The 13955-nt window shown below is 51.2% G+C and overlaps 1 protein-coding gene across 7 annotated transcripts; it reads right to left on the bottom strand.

The window, feature by feature from the left end:
• Positions 1–58: 58 nt before the first annotated feature.
• Positions 59–13190, bottom strand: rskrb (ribosomal protein S6 kinase related b). 7 transcript variants are annotated; one of them, XM_069184437.1, is made up of 12 exons: positions 12586–13177; positions 11537–11797; positions 11367–11450; positions 10305–10373; positions 9579–9648; positions 7976–8083; positions 6949–7025; positions 6625–6652; positions 5531–5620; positions 5131–5279; positions 3205–3315; positions 59–2760 (listed from the first exon to the last, which is right to left on the bottom strand). In XM_069184437.1, exons 1-12 carry the CDS (start codon positions 12613–12615, stop codon positions 2494–2496), a joined length of 1344 nt encoding a protein of 447 aa, XP_069040538.1. In that variant the 5' UTR covers positions 12616–13177; the 3' UTR covers positions 59–2493. The 7 variants fall into 7 exon arrangements, with proteins under 7 accessions (XP_069040538.1, XP_069040539.1, XP_069040541.1 ...); XM_069184438.1 differs by having other exon boundaries at positions 6949–6989; positions 12586–13176; XM_069184440.1 differs by having other exon boundaries at positions 5131–5219; positions 12586–12993.
• Positions 13191–13955: the final 765 nt, after the last annotated feature.

A 13955-nucleotide genomic window follows, 5' to 3' on the forward strand; every position in this document is an offset into this window, starting at 1 on the left:
AGGCGAGGCATTCAGATTTTTGCATGAAATATTTTACTTATAAATCAAAAACAGTCCGTAAGGATGTACTAGAATATTTATTTAAAAATGGAATCAAGTAATGAAATGTCTGAGAGGAAATCAGGACATGGGAGACCAGGAAAAAAAAATCCAGACCACCTGCTGACAAAACAAAACACGAGACAAATACCATTACATAAAACACAGCTGATTGGTGATCAGGTGACTGTCTTGGGTAAAGGGTAGAAACTGAAGAGCCAACACAGGAAATTCATTAAAATTCTGAAAACATAGGGATTACATAAAGTCACACGACTAAATCCACAATCAGTTTCCTACATCAATTAAACGGGTGTCTTCTTCTTGGAGGTGTGGTTTTCTAGCAAAACAACAACAAACGGAACAAGACAGTTATTGCTTGACACAATGGGACACTCCCATGTTTGAAGTGATGGGCAGCACTGTTTGGCATGAGACGCACTCAGCTAGAGGCAATTGGTTCATCCAGCTGAATATGCTGAACTGACACCCTGCTCATAAGCCATGAGGGGAAAAGACAGCGTGACATGTCATGTTTTGAACCTGACTGATGGTGTAGCTCTGTGCCACAGGTACAGCTGGTTAATAAGTGGCAAGATCAAGAACGATGGGGCTAGTAGGAGTGTACACCAACCCATACAGACCTGAATTGAGCCTCCTATCACAGGGCACAGGTGGTGCAGCCCATGATTGGTCATGGGTGAGCTGTGTCACCTTGAGGCTGTCAACCCTACACAGAAACACGCGGAGACATGCTCAAGCACAGCAAAATCGACGCAACCAAAATCTTTATAGATCATTTTCATGGAAGACAATGGATACTGGAAGTTTTGTTAAAAAATGACTTGTCCAACTGACCTTGCGTTTTTGGCCTTGTAAAATAGGAGCCCTCTGTAGGCAACCTGATTCCTGAGCTAGACAGGGGAAATCAGAATGGCAGTGTATATAGCATTTCACACGTCACCCCCTGGAGCACTTCAGCTTGGCCGACCACCACCGGACAGACTGACCACTGGCAATCTAGCAAAATATCACACCCATCTAATGACCGTGTGAGTTCTTAGTGACCGTGTGAGATGGAAGACTGTGTAATAACGAGGTCTGGCTGGTAATTGCATAGTTTTTCACCCGTTTCTCTTTGCATTTTACTGTTTTGTGTATAACCTGACCTGCAGCGTCTTCTTTAATACTCACTGTATTGTAGCTCTGTCCCTGGGAGAAATAATCACGCCTCACCTTCTGTGATCTTAAAGGGATAATTCTCTAAATCAGATGAGTAATCTCCGAAGGAGCTGTTAGGATTGGGATCACACAAAAAAAACTAAGAGCCCTCAAGGAGAGAGGATCTGTCTCTCTAAGCCGGTCAGGAGCTCATCTGGGCTCCAGCTGTCACTGTACTGAGAGAGCCACAGCAGAGGAGAGGGAGCCTCAGGGCTTGACCATTTTGAGAGCTACTGGCTGGCCGGCGTGTTTTAAAAGCCGTGCTTCTGTACAGCTGCAGTGCTCGGTGAAGAGGTCTCTGGGCAGCTAGTGAGCTACAGGAGGAGGTAGCTAAGTATGAGACTGCAGCTGAAGTTGTGGTTCTGGAATCGGCCCAGGGAAGAGCAGCCAGGTACACCCCAGGGCCCAAGGGACTGGGACTGGGACTGGGACTGGGACTGGGCTGAAGGAACGTCTTGAACAGAGAAGACCAGGAGCGGACCTGATCCAGGTCAAAATCCTCCGATCCTCAAAGGCGTTGGTGGCAAAGTCAGCCCCCCCCACGGACCCCAGCACTAGGAGCGAAGAACGATCCAGAGGTCACAAGAGCAAGAACAGAGTCATGTGCTCACATGGTGGCTTAACGGCATGGAAACCAGGATGAATGAAGGCTCTGGGCTGATGGGCCTATGTGGCTCCAACACAGCACTTACATACCTAACTGTAAAACATCAGTTGTGATCAATTGTAATTGGTTAGGTTATTAAGAAATTAAATGATCTCATCGCTTGCTTAAAAGATCCGATTGCTACAGGTGTTCCAATATACAGATGTTTTAGGATGACCTAGACTTAACAGATCAGGGCTCTCTGGGCTCAGTCCTCCGTGTTAGGGGACAGCGAGATTTCTCTCTCATCTTTCCTCACACATTAAGCAGTGCATTATTCCTTCACTGGCTGGGACCTGCACTGGCCCCGGACTCTTTCCCTCCGAAGCTGACACAACCCACTCTGAGAACAGGCGATCTCTTGCCTGTTTTGGACATCCTGTGAAGAGTCACAGGCTCGTGAAAAGTGTAGAACCCTCAAACTGATCAGCCTCCCCAAACATTTCCAATCCTCATGGGTCTCGACAGTCTTGGGCAGGAGGTAGGGAAGTCTTATCCTCTTTCCAGCTGTACAGGCTGCTGGTCACACATCAGGAAGGAGGGATTGCGTTTTTCCAAAGGCGTATAAAAAGGGGGGTCACCGCTGCTCAGCGCGCACTCCCCTGCGCGGTCTCCTGGCCCCGGTTGACGTCACCCGGCAGTGGGGTGAGGTCCAGGTCGAAGGTCTTGAAGACGTCGAGCTCCAGGCCCCGCCCAGCTCGGGCAGGGCGGTCCGGCCGCTGCTTCAGCTCCAGGATGAGGCACACGGGCGTCTTCTGCAGCAGCTGGGGGTCAAAGGTCACTCCCCGAAAGAAGGGCTGCTTCCTGAAGCGCTCCAGGCGGCGCAGGCGGCACATCGGGTTCTGGCAGAGCAGCTGGAGCAGAAAAACAGATCAATGAAAACCTGGCAGAAGGGTGGAGGTGGAGTCAAGGTGGAGGCGGGGTCAAGGTGGAGGCGGGGTCAGGGCGGAGTCAAGGCAGAGGCGGGGTCAAGGTCGATCAGTCCCTGACCTGCAGTGCACTCCCAGGATTAAACACTATGACAAAATTTTTATTTTCTTTCTTATGGCATGCATAAGAAATGTCCACAAGGTCTTGTGCGTCAGGTGCATGAGAAGGCTCAATGGTATTGATGTCTTGATGCTATGTTGAATGGCTGCAGTACGGGCAGTCAATCATTTGTCCAGCTGATCCTGAATGTTTCGGCTGAAGAGCACAAGAAAGGAACTAGGCAGCTACAGCAGGGAGAGTAGCTCTGGGCTTGGCGGGCGGGGGGGTGCCAGGAGCTCTTGGGGTACAGTGGGGGTGTGTGTGGATACCTCGCTGATCAGCAGGCCGAGCTCGGGGCTGAAGGTGTCCGGCATCTCGTACCCACAGCTCCTCACCTCCTGCAGCATGGAGCGGTGATCCGGCCTGGGGGCCACAGGGAACTGGGGACCCAGGGGCAGAAAGCACAGCAGCGTAAGAGGAGCCCTTTCAGCCCATTGTGCCTGTGGGCAGTTGGCCAACCCAGGGATCTCGCCCAGCCTTCTCCCGAAGGATCCCAGAGTCCGTCTCTGCAGCCCGGCTGGCTGGCTGCCTCCGGGCGCATCGCGAAATCGAGACCCGAAAGGTCTGCCTGCCACCGCGGTGCCAAACTACGCCGCGCCGGCGATGACTCACGCGCCAATCGGGACAAGGTCCAGTCTTGCAGACACTGACCTCTCTGCTTCCAGCAGGGGCGATCAAAGCCCCCCCAGGAAAACTACATCCAAAAAACATGGCCGTTTCTGTCATCTGAATCAAATCGACTCGTGATAACCGATTTTGTATTTTAATTACAAAGACCCCCCTGTGTTCATAATGGACTTTTCTGTCCAGAAAAATGAGGTTCATGTGCACTGCTGACCTGCCCTAGACAAGTAACCTTGCTGGTCTACACCTGTTTCCTGACTCTGGACTGCTGGCCTCTTCTTCATGAACGACAGCTTCCCAGGCTGACTGGGCCTTGCAGTTGATCTGAAGGCTCTTCTAGGGCCATGGGATAAATACCCATGCTTGCAGACTTGTGCCCTTCATGTGTGCGTTCCCGCTCAAGTCTGCAAGGGCTCAGGGTCTCCCATTTGCAATTTGGGGTTCAGAAGGGTGCTCACCAGCGCCCCCAGTGCACCCTGAATGCACCCGTCTCTGAGGTCTGCATGGGAGCGCACTCGGCTGAAGGGAATTACCCCCAATACCTTGCGGAATGGTGACGCCTCATGTTCTAGCCCACCTTTTTTGTCAGCGGAACCCCTTCAGTCTAAATGATTTGTCTCAAGTCCCCCCCTTGAGATCTTAAATCAAACCTTTCAATCACTGTAGATAAACAGCTACAGCAACCCTCTCAACAAGCTTCCTTTCACTTTGTAAAATATGAATATTACTCCTACTGTTTTTCTTATTCTTATTCTTACATTGTTATTTATTAACAGGACTATTTAATTTGACATTGACGTTTCCAACACAATCTCACAAACCCCTGCTCTAGGAGTGTGTTAGGAAAATGTCGCTTTATTTTATGTACTACTGTATTTTATGTGAAAACACAATGCCCTTAGGCTGCTTAAGATGCACACTGTATGTATCGTAGATACAAAGTTTGGACATACAGCTTTTATTTCATCACCACATCTCGCCTGATGAATATTAGTGGGATTGTCCCTATGGTGTATTTTGTACACGGAAAGACAAAGTATTTAACAGTACAAAGCTTTGAGGTTTTGTCAGGTCTACCTTATTTAATTGACCTCGACCACTTTGAATCGATCCTGTTCGCCGTGAATGAACATGTGATGTTCCTCGTTCTGTCGTTTCTGTACTGGGACAGACGAGACGGAATGGGTTTAACAGCACAGCGCTACTGCCACGTTTACAGGAATTTTGCCCGTTCGAGAATGCACACGACATGTCCCCACTTTTGTGCAGGGACAGAGGAGATGATATTCAATTACAATTGGATATTCAATTACAATTGCGAGTGGACCATGAACATTTTTTCAAAAATGATCTGCAGACGTGCACTTAGCTGGAAAAGAAGCAGCAACAACGTAAAGCATTTTGAGTGTTGGCCGTGTATGCCACAAGTGCCCTCATGTCTCAGTACACTTGCTCACGTCACAGAAGGGCGGACTTTGAGGAAGAGCTTAGGGCGAAGTGTGACATCCGAGACATGGCCTAAGTCAGAAAGTGTCTATCTAGAGGCAGGGCGGAGAATCTGATGACCTCACCTTCCCTGTAGCCAACGAAAACAGCAGAACGCCTAGAGACCACCAGTCAGCTGCGTGGTTGTACGGCCCCCCACTCAGGACCTCGGGAGCTGTCGGTGACGAAGGGCGACAGAGTGCTGTTAAAGTCCCACTCTGCGATGCTGACAACACTGACAGAAGAATGACAGTAAGGCAACGTTTTGCGAGCGCTGCCTGTTTTAGTATGGATGTACAGTCAATTCCAAAATCAGGGCTAATGCATACAAGCCCCCGCGTCCAAATAAGAGATATAAAACTACAGAAGACAAGTTTTTAAAAGGCATGTAGGGATTGAGGAAAATGTAAGACATGTAAGATGTGGACTCGTCTGCCCTGTGCTTTTCCGCACCAGCAGCAGCTCCGTGAGCCAGAGAGCTCTTACCCATGTACTGGATGGTACCACAGATGGTGTACGCCCTGCCCCCGCGCTCCAGCCGGCGTGACAGCCCAAAATCCGCCAGCTTCAGGTGACCTGAAGCGGGTGAGAGGACACAGAGGGATGGCTAGACCTGAGCCACTGTTGCACTCTTACAGGGGTAAGAGTTGTACCAGCAGCCACGTCACCCTGCAGCTCCCAGCTGGCAGCCACTACTGGAGCTCAGCAGGTGTGAGCCTGGTCAGCACCTGGATGGGAGACTCCTGGGAAAAACTAAGGTTGCTGCTGGAAGAGGTGTTAGTGGGGCCAGCAGGGGGCGCTCATCCTGCAGTCTGTGTGGGTCCTAATGCCCCAGTATAGTGACGGGGACACTATACTGTAAACAGGCGCCGTCCTTTGGATGAGACGTAAAACCGAGGTCCTGACTCTCTGTGGTCATTAAAAATCCCAGGGCGTTTCTCGAAAAGAGTAGGGGTGCTACCCCGGTGTCCTGGCCAAATTCCCCCCTGGTCTTTACCAGTCATGGCCTCCTAATAATCCCCATCTCTGAACTGGCTTCATCACACTGCTCTCCTCCCCACTGAGAGCTGGTGTGTGGGGAGAGGACTGGTGCATCATCCAGGTGGGGCTGCACACTGGTGGGGGTGGAGGGGATCCCCATTACCTGTAAAGTGCTTTGAGTGGAGTGTCCAGAAAAGCGCTATAAAAGTGTAAGCAATTATTATTCTTAAGAGTTTCCTGCTCAGTGCCAGACAAGTCAAGTGCAATAATCCCCAGCCCTGGCTTGGTTAAGCGATGCCACGTTTGGCAGTAGTGAAAAGCAAAAAGACTCTGAATCTCTCTAGAGCCATGGACAAAGAAGGCCGTGACCTACAGCTTTCAAAAGCACAAGGCTGGCCAAAGGCTTCAGATCATTCTCAACGTGCTATGCTTCCAGAACTGCAGTTCCATCTACAGGCCAGTCCCAACATTACAACTAGAGACATGACGGGGGATCCAAACCACATGCAGTAGTGTGGCCAGGCGAGACAAAAGGCTGTAAACTCAGAGCAGAGAACAGCGTAGATCAGTAGGGTATCACAGCTAGTACTTTGCCTTACCTTGGTCATTTAACAAGACATTCTCCATCTTAAAAAAGAACAAGACAAAAACACCATAGGTTAGTATCAGTAGCAACAACCTGGGATTTTCATGTAGTATCCCACTCAATATATAAACACAATTTAGAAAGAACAAATAGTTTGAGAAACTCTACTCTGCTACCTGCCGTCAAGCTTTATAATTACTGTATTAATTTTTATGTTGGTATGTGTAGATGTATTTTATTTTTCTGTGTTTTTATACAGATTATGATTGATGTAAATTTGCTTTTATTCAGCTTTTAACTGCGTGCATGAATTAAAGTCAGGGGCTAGAAGCCTCACCTTCACATCCCGGTGAATAATCCCAAAGTCATGCAGGAATCCTGGGAATGGCAGAGAGGGAGGAACAGCTGTGAACACTGGGGAAAAAAGACGTCTCTTGGGAAACATTTAAAGAGGTCTAACTGAGCAAACGATACGTTCCATTGAGAGCTCTGGAAAATAATAATACACTATTGTGTCTAGCACCTTTAAAAATGGCTTTGAAAAGTGCTTTACAGTCAGAAATAAAGTACACAGTGAAAGGAGACAGCAGAAATACAGCTACAATAAGGGTTTGGAAAAAGAAGGAGAAAAACCGGACAGACACAGAACCAGTTAAATGAAAGCCCTTCTAAAGAAGGTTTTGAGTCGAGATTTGAAAGAGTTTAGGAAAGGTGGCTGTGTGATTTCTACAGGGATATAATTCCAGAGCTTCAGGGTGCAGCAGGAAAAGGCCCTGTCACCCACAGAGTGTAGACAAGCTTGGGGGACAGTAGGAGACCAGAATCAGGAGACTGAGGTTGCGAGGTCAATAGTAACTCAGACAGGTACCGAGGTGCCAAGCCATCTACAGCCTTATAAGGCCTTATAAAAGTAAAGTTACTGAGAACTCAGCAAAAATTGGTTTCCTGAGAACCAGGACTAGGAAACAGTGGGGAGCTGCTGAGGGACTGAGAGTCAGTGCAGTCTGACTCTGCAGTGCAGTGACGGCCCAGACAGGATGAGCCTAGCTAAACCAAACCAGGTCCTGGTGGAACACAGACAGGGATGTAGATAATACAAACTGTGAGGGACCAGATGAACAGTGAAGCAGGACCCAGAGGCACAAGTGGGAACTACTCAGGAGTGCAGAGTGTGTGGGAGTCTGCAACAAGCTCCGATACCCTGAGCTAGATGGGCCAGATGACTCCTCTGGTTTGTAACTATTCTTATGTAACCAAGGGAAACAGAAAGACGCTGTGGTATAATCACGGTACAGCCACAGGGGAGCTGGGAGGATCAGGGGGGAGTAGACCTCTGGTGCACCCTGCCCAGGTGCTGTGCTCACCCAGCGCAGAGCCCAGCTCAGCCGCAAACACGCGCACAGCCTCCTCCCCAAATCGGCCAGCCATGGTCCAGTAGGTGTAGAGATCTCCGGTGCTGCAGTACTCACACACTGGTGGGGGCAGAGGGCACAGCGTGACTCCCTGACAGCACAGCCAGCGCTCCTTCACACACACACACACACACACACACACACACACACACACACACACACACACACACACACAGGACTCCCCCGCGCCAACAACCACCGTTTACTCCACGCGACACACAGCCCTTGGGGTTCTGCGTCCACCCGCCAGTGCTGGACACAGCCCTGATGGTCAGAGGCCCGCGGCGTGTGCTGCGCTTCCCTTGGGCGTCTCCCACGATCCCGGATCCAGCACGGGCAAGACTCACCCGAGGCAGATGGGTGACGAGACAGGACGTGTGGGCGTCTCAGGGACGGTTGAGAGAGGCTGGGACGAGCAAGGGGTTCGAACAGACTATGACAGAACCACAGGGGGGGAAGCTGGTCCCCTAGGGTTGCTGGAGAAGCAGCCTGATGAGAGCCCAGGTGTGTGACAGGCCGAATCCCCCCCTCCTGGTGTAAAGGGTGGTTCCTGCCGCTCAGAGGGAGAGGGAGGGGCAGGTCGGGGGAGAGGGGACACTGTGGAGCTACAGCTACACCAGTCGGACGTCACCCAGAAAGGGGGGCAGGTTTCAGTGGCACAGACCAGGTGCGTTTCATTGGGGCCGGCGCCGGAGGAAGGGGGGAGGTGGCAGGCAGAGGTGTGCTCAGGGTTCGAGGAAGACTCGAGTTGACACGGCCCAGACCGGCTGAGCCATAGACAAAGAATCGACTTTAAAAGCAACTCTTTTTCCCCTGAGGTCATTTGCCCTCCCAGTGTCACCTGCCAGAGCATCAGGGCCCTGTTCTGAGATTCCTGGGCACGTGTGCCCTTGCTGTCTGGTGTGTAGCAGCATCTCGGTTAAGAGTTAACATTTCCTGGATTGATGATTGTCCGAATAGGACACAACTCCTGCTGCTCACAGATGGCAGCTGCTCCACACACGGTCTTTAGTGCGTCAGGGTGGGCTCTTCTTCCTCCTGCGAAATCACAGCTCTGGCCAGCGGGCTCCTCCAGTCAGAGCCGGGACGGGCCCGGGGCGCCTGTGTGCCCGTGCTTTGACTGCAGCCCTGCTCACACTGCCATACAAGAGGAAACAGAGTTGCTTTACTACGAAAGGGAAACAGGGGGGAAATGAAGAGCTTCAGACTCTGCTGCTGCTGGTTTCATTTAACAGATCTTCTCTCCGGCAGAGCAGGAGGCCAGGCTGGATCGCCCTGGCACCCGCAGTGTGAGCCCTGGACCCTGCGCTACATAGTTACTCGTTCATTCATCCATCTGGGACGTTGGAGAGCCCTGCTCATATGAAGGAGAGCTACCTACAGAAAAGACAGCGAGCTATCCCCTCTGTAGCCCTGCATGGCTAAACAATGCCCCTCTGATCCCCCTCCTCACACCTCACTCTGCTGGACACCAGCGCAGGGTCAGTGGGCACACACTGCAGCCCGGGTCCGAATCTCAGCCCCCCCCCCCCTTCAGAGAGACCGGGTCACTCACTAATGAAGAGGTGGCGCTGGGTCTGCCAGCAGTCCTGCAGCGTGTGGAGGAAAGGGTGGCGGACCTGCCTCTGCAAGGCAAGAGTCAACAACAGCAGTCACAGGCACCGCGGGAGAGCAGCCCCCGGACCCAGGACCGGCACCAGCATCAGGGCGGGCCGGAGGAGAAACCAGGCCGTCCCCACTTCCTGCACGAAACGAACGCAGGTGCTTGCCCAGGACTCCCGGGGCATGATGATATCGGAGCACTCTGGTGAAGCATCCACACAGAATCATTCCACTGCCGATTACAGCTCACTGCTGGTGTCAACAGGGCTGTGCTGTGGCACAATGCGGGGCGTGTTCAGTCAGAGGCAGAGCCCTGGATTGGGGAGCCCTGGAGGGACTTTCCTCCCCTTGCGGGGGTCTCAGGACAGGGGTCCTGCTTGCTCGTCCCTCTGGGGAGGTGCTCAGTGTATCTTAAAGGGCCTCCACAGCTTCCTAAATTAGTGCAGCTGTAGTTGCTAAGGCAACTTGTTGCCCTTAATCCAGGGCTCCGAACACAGTATTTATACCTCATCAGTACACCTGACAAAATATACTGGCCGTGTCGTCAGCTGGCCAAGGCCTGTCAGTTCTGGACTGAAGTTAAATGGAACTGTGGGTACAACTCAGCAAGGAGCCAGACCAAGCGTTCTCACAGGAGCCTTGGAAATCCTTCGGACACACGGCACACGACGACCGTTACCTGGATGGTGACCTCCTCCTTGGACTGCGCCAGGACCCCATGTCTCAGGATCTCACATTTGGGCAAAACCTTCAGAAAGAGAGAAGAAAAACGACACCGATCACACGCGCTAATGTGCTGCACAGTGCACTTTGTGGCCTGCTCTTTCACAGACACCGGGGGGTTCATGCACTAAGGCGTGCGCCCCGAGTGCCAGGCGGACAGGTGGGTGGGGGCGTCAGGAGTCAGTGGGCACCCCTGTCCCTGCTGTGGCCAGAGGGACACAGGACGTGTCCCTATCCCTAGATGTCTGAAGAAGGCCAGGTCCATTCTCAAGGACCCCAGTCATCCCAGTCACAAACTCTTTTCCCTCCTACCGTCTGGTAAATGGTACCGAAGCATTCGGTCCAAATCCAACAGACTACAGAACAGCTTCTACCTCCAGGCAGTAAGACTGCTAAACAGCCAACCTGCAGCTCCTTCAGCAGATCACCTGTAATGGCTACATGGACACAGTCTTCACTGTATTCAGCACAACCGCACTGCTTGTATATCCTGCACACACCCTGGACACAGCAGCTTGACTCATATTGAGTTTGATTCCCTTTCTATGACATCTATTACTAAGTAACCTTATTTTCATGCACGCCGTATTGTTGTGCGTTTGATAAATAAGCTTTGATTTGGATTTGGACACGAGCGTCAAGACTGACTGAAAACCCAGCTGTGAGCTGAATGAGCTGAACTCTAGCAGTACTGGAAGTTTCCAGAATGAGGCTCACCTGTTCACAGTCCCGCATTTTGTTACAGGGGAATGTGCTGAATTGAAGCAGAATCCTACTTTAATCATCCAGACTTCAATTGTCTTGTTTATTACCCACAAATAAGGTAGCAAGCTGGAAACAGCCGACACCTACTGTTAGTTTTGCATGAAAGTGTGTAGCTCATAAATCCCGATCTGGGTTGACTTGCTGAGCAGTCGAATTATTATCCCTGCCACGGTAAACACCCGGGTTGAATCAGATCTGCCCCGCGCTTGAGTCTTCCCAGCCAGCGGAGGGGACGGCGCAGAGAGGGGCTCACCTTCACTGCGTACGTCCTCTGCTGTGTCCGGTCCCTCACCTTCAGGATGGGACCATAGGAGCCCTTAGCGATGCAGCCCAGGATCTGGAAGACGGGACAGCGCACAGAGGTCAGGAGCGCGGGCGCGGGGGCGCGCGGAGAGCGTGGGGAGCAGACGGGAGCGCGGATACCTGGAAGCGCTCCGGACCCGGGAGGCGGCTGCGATGCGGGAACTCGGGCAGGAAGAGGGAGATGAAGCCGGGCAGAGGCCACTCCAGGAAGGGCTCCTCGGGCGCCGGGGGCTCGGGCCGCCTCCCCTCCGTGATCGTGCGGCGAGGGGCGAAGCGCAGCCCCCCCCAGCGGCAGAGCCCCGCAGGGAAAGACAGGCCCACGCTGGAGAGCAGACCCCTCCACCCCGGTGCGCAGCGGGGGTCCTCCAGCAGGGGCTGGCCCTGAAACAGCAGTCACCGCCGTGACCGTCAGCACACAGACCCGCTCACCTCTGTCGCACGATCCGGCCGAGACCAGAAACTTCAGTTTCAGCAGGCGTTTTTCTGCAAGCCCACCAGGGAAGCGGGGTCCTGTATCACGGGGCGCTAACGCTGTGAGAACGATCTCAGCAAAAAAGTTTAATTCGATAAAAGACGCATTTCGTTTTTTTGTTTACCGGGGGGAAAATACACTAGGCGAAGACAACACGGCCGGTGACCTACTTAAGCCAGCGATCCGTTTTTGCAAGAAAAGCAGCACGACTCGTGCTATCACAGCTATAGAAAAAAAACAACACACGCACTGTATATCGTGCAAGTCTCCGTGGGTTCCGTGGGGGCAACACTGTCAAGTTTAAATGCCGCTGACCGGAGTGTCCGGACACTGCCGCGCAGGGCGGTGAGCAGAGAGAACAAGCTCTCCATAACTGCAATAAAACACAGCCCAGTAACTTCCTGCAAATCAGAAATACGAAATCAAAGCCGAAGACAAACTCGAGGGTCCGGGACACATTTCATCAGCGTTTTCGATCGCAGCTGATCAACCTTTGGTACATACGAGCCGTGACACCGGGCTGACACCCTGACCACCGGTCAAGAGCGCTGTTCTCACGCGATTTAAAAACCGTAAGGGCAATTGGGAACAACGTGCAAACAAGAAGTATATCTGTCGTAGTGTTGCAAGAATTAATGAAAAGGGTATTCATAATCAGGAGGCGTCGTAACCTGTCACGGACTGATGAGTCCCTTACCTTACTGTGGTTACTGACGTCAGCCCCCATCGGATGTTTCTTACAGGAGACTGTGTGGTCGTGCTGCGGTCTGTGCTCATTAATCCGTGGTTACAGACGAGAAATTTATTTATTTTTTTAATGCAAACACGGCGCTCCTGTTCCATTGCAAAACATCCCGTCCCGTGAAAAACGACGCCATGCTACCCCGATCGATTCACACCTCGTCGGACGGAGGGGCCGGCTGCCGGAATTAAAGGTGGTAAATACTGCGCAGATTTCGTTTTCGCTCCGGGAAATAAAAAAAAAACAACCTCCGTTGCCTTTTACATAAGCACATAATCCCCCTGTTTCCCTCAAGGCAAACTCCAGTAACTCCCGCCCCTCTTTTTAATATGTATGGGTCACGCCGGACTGGTGCGTCAAACGCGTGTCCGCTCTGGGCTGCTTTTCTGAGTTAGGGAGTCAGGACAGGGGTCACCTGCTGCTGTGTTTATACTCGCACGTTATTCAATTCTAAAAGTGACATGGTCTGGGATGATACCCGCGTTTAAAATAGACGGAAGGTCCTATCTAAAATACTATTTCTAAATGCAAGGACATGAAAGCTGTGCGGAGCTTATCTTTAGCTTGTTTAAACTTTTTTTTTAAATGCAATTGCCCTACAGTATGTACTCCAGACGATGGTATTGATAGGTTATATGTACTGTTGTTTCCTTTGTATTGTAGGTATTTATATTTTGTGTTGACAATGGCGATATTTTATTATTTACATAGGGTTCTCATGAATAGGTTTGCACCAGTTGTCATAGTGGCGAGAGCGATCTGCCAATATCTTTCGTCACCGTCCTTGCGATGATACAGGATTCCTGTTTAACTGTTCAAAGACGCATCTCCCAACTTCTGAGCATAACAGCCGAGCTTTACAATTAGTCACAGACTGCCCGTGAAAAATTAACGCTAGTCCTTGTATTTATGCGTTCGTTCCCGACAAATTAAACAACTCTCATTACGCGCAGTCCACTTTCCTCATACAGTTACTGCATAATCTTCTTTATCGACACAGGCGGTTTCTGAAGGATGCTTCACTCTTTAACAGTTGTTGTAGGCGTAGGAATAATCGCTCTCTCGCGATTTTCTCCGCTTGGTCTTCAAAAGCAGTATTTCTCGGCAGTATTCGAAAAAAATAAAAATGCGAATTAACTACTGTGTGCTGTGTGGGATGAAAAAAGCAGCAAACCTACTCCAGCTGTAGATAATACATTAAAATCACGATCTGAGAACTGTTCTCTGCGCTGCGGCAGATTAAAAAGGTTTAGCTCATTTTTAATTGCCGTTAAGAAGAAACTTGCGCAGTACCGACTGCACCAGGCTCAGGTGGATCACTGACT

The sequence above is a fragment of the Lepisosteus oculatus genome, chromosome 26, assembly GCF_040954835.1.
Source record: "Lepisosteus oculatus isolate fLepOcu1 chromosome 26, fLepOcu1.hap2, whole genome shotgun sequence".
NCBI classification, from domain to species: domain Eukaryota; kingdom Metazoa; phylum Chordata; class Actinopteri; order Semionotiformes; family Lepisosteidae; genus Lepisosteus; species Lepisosteus oculatus.

Bases quoted from the DNA above. Each gene is read 5' to 3' on its own strand.
- rskrb (XM_069184437.1), bottom strand. From the start codon at position 12,615: ATGGGGGCTGACGTCAGTAACCACAGTAAG. The intron at 5,621-6,624 runs GTAAGGCAAAGT...CACCCGCTTCAG, and splicing joins TGTCTTGTTAAATGACCAAG to GTCACCTGAAGCTGGCGGAT. The intron at 3,316-5,130 runs GTGAGGTCATCA...CTGGGTCCCCAG, and splicing joins TTTCGTTGGCTACAGGGAAG to TTCCCTGTGGCCCCCAGGCC.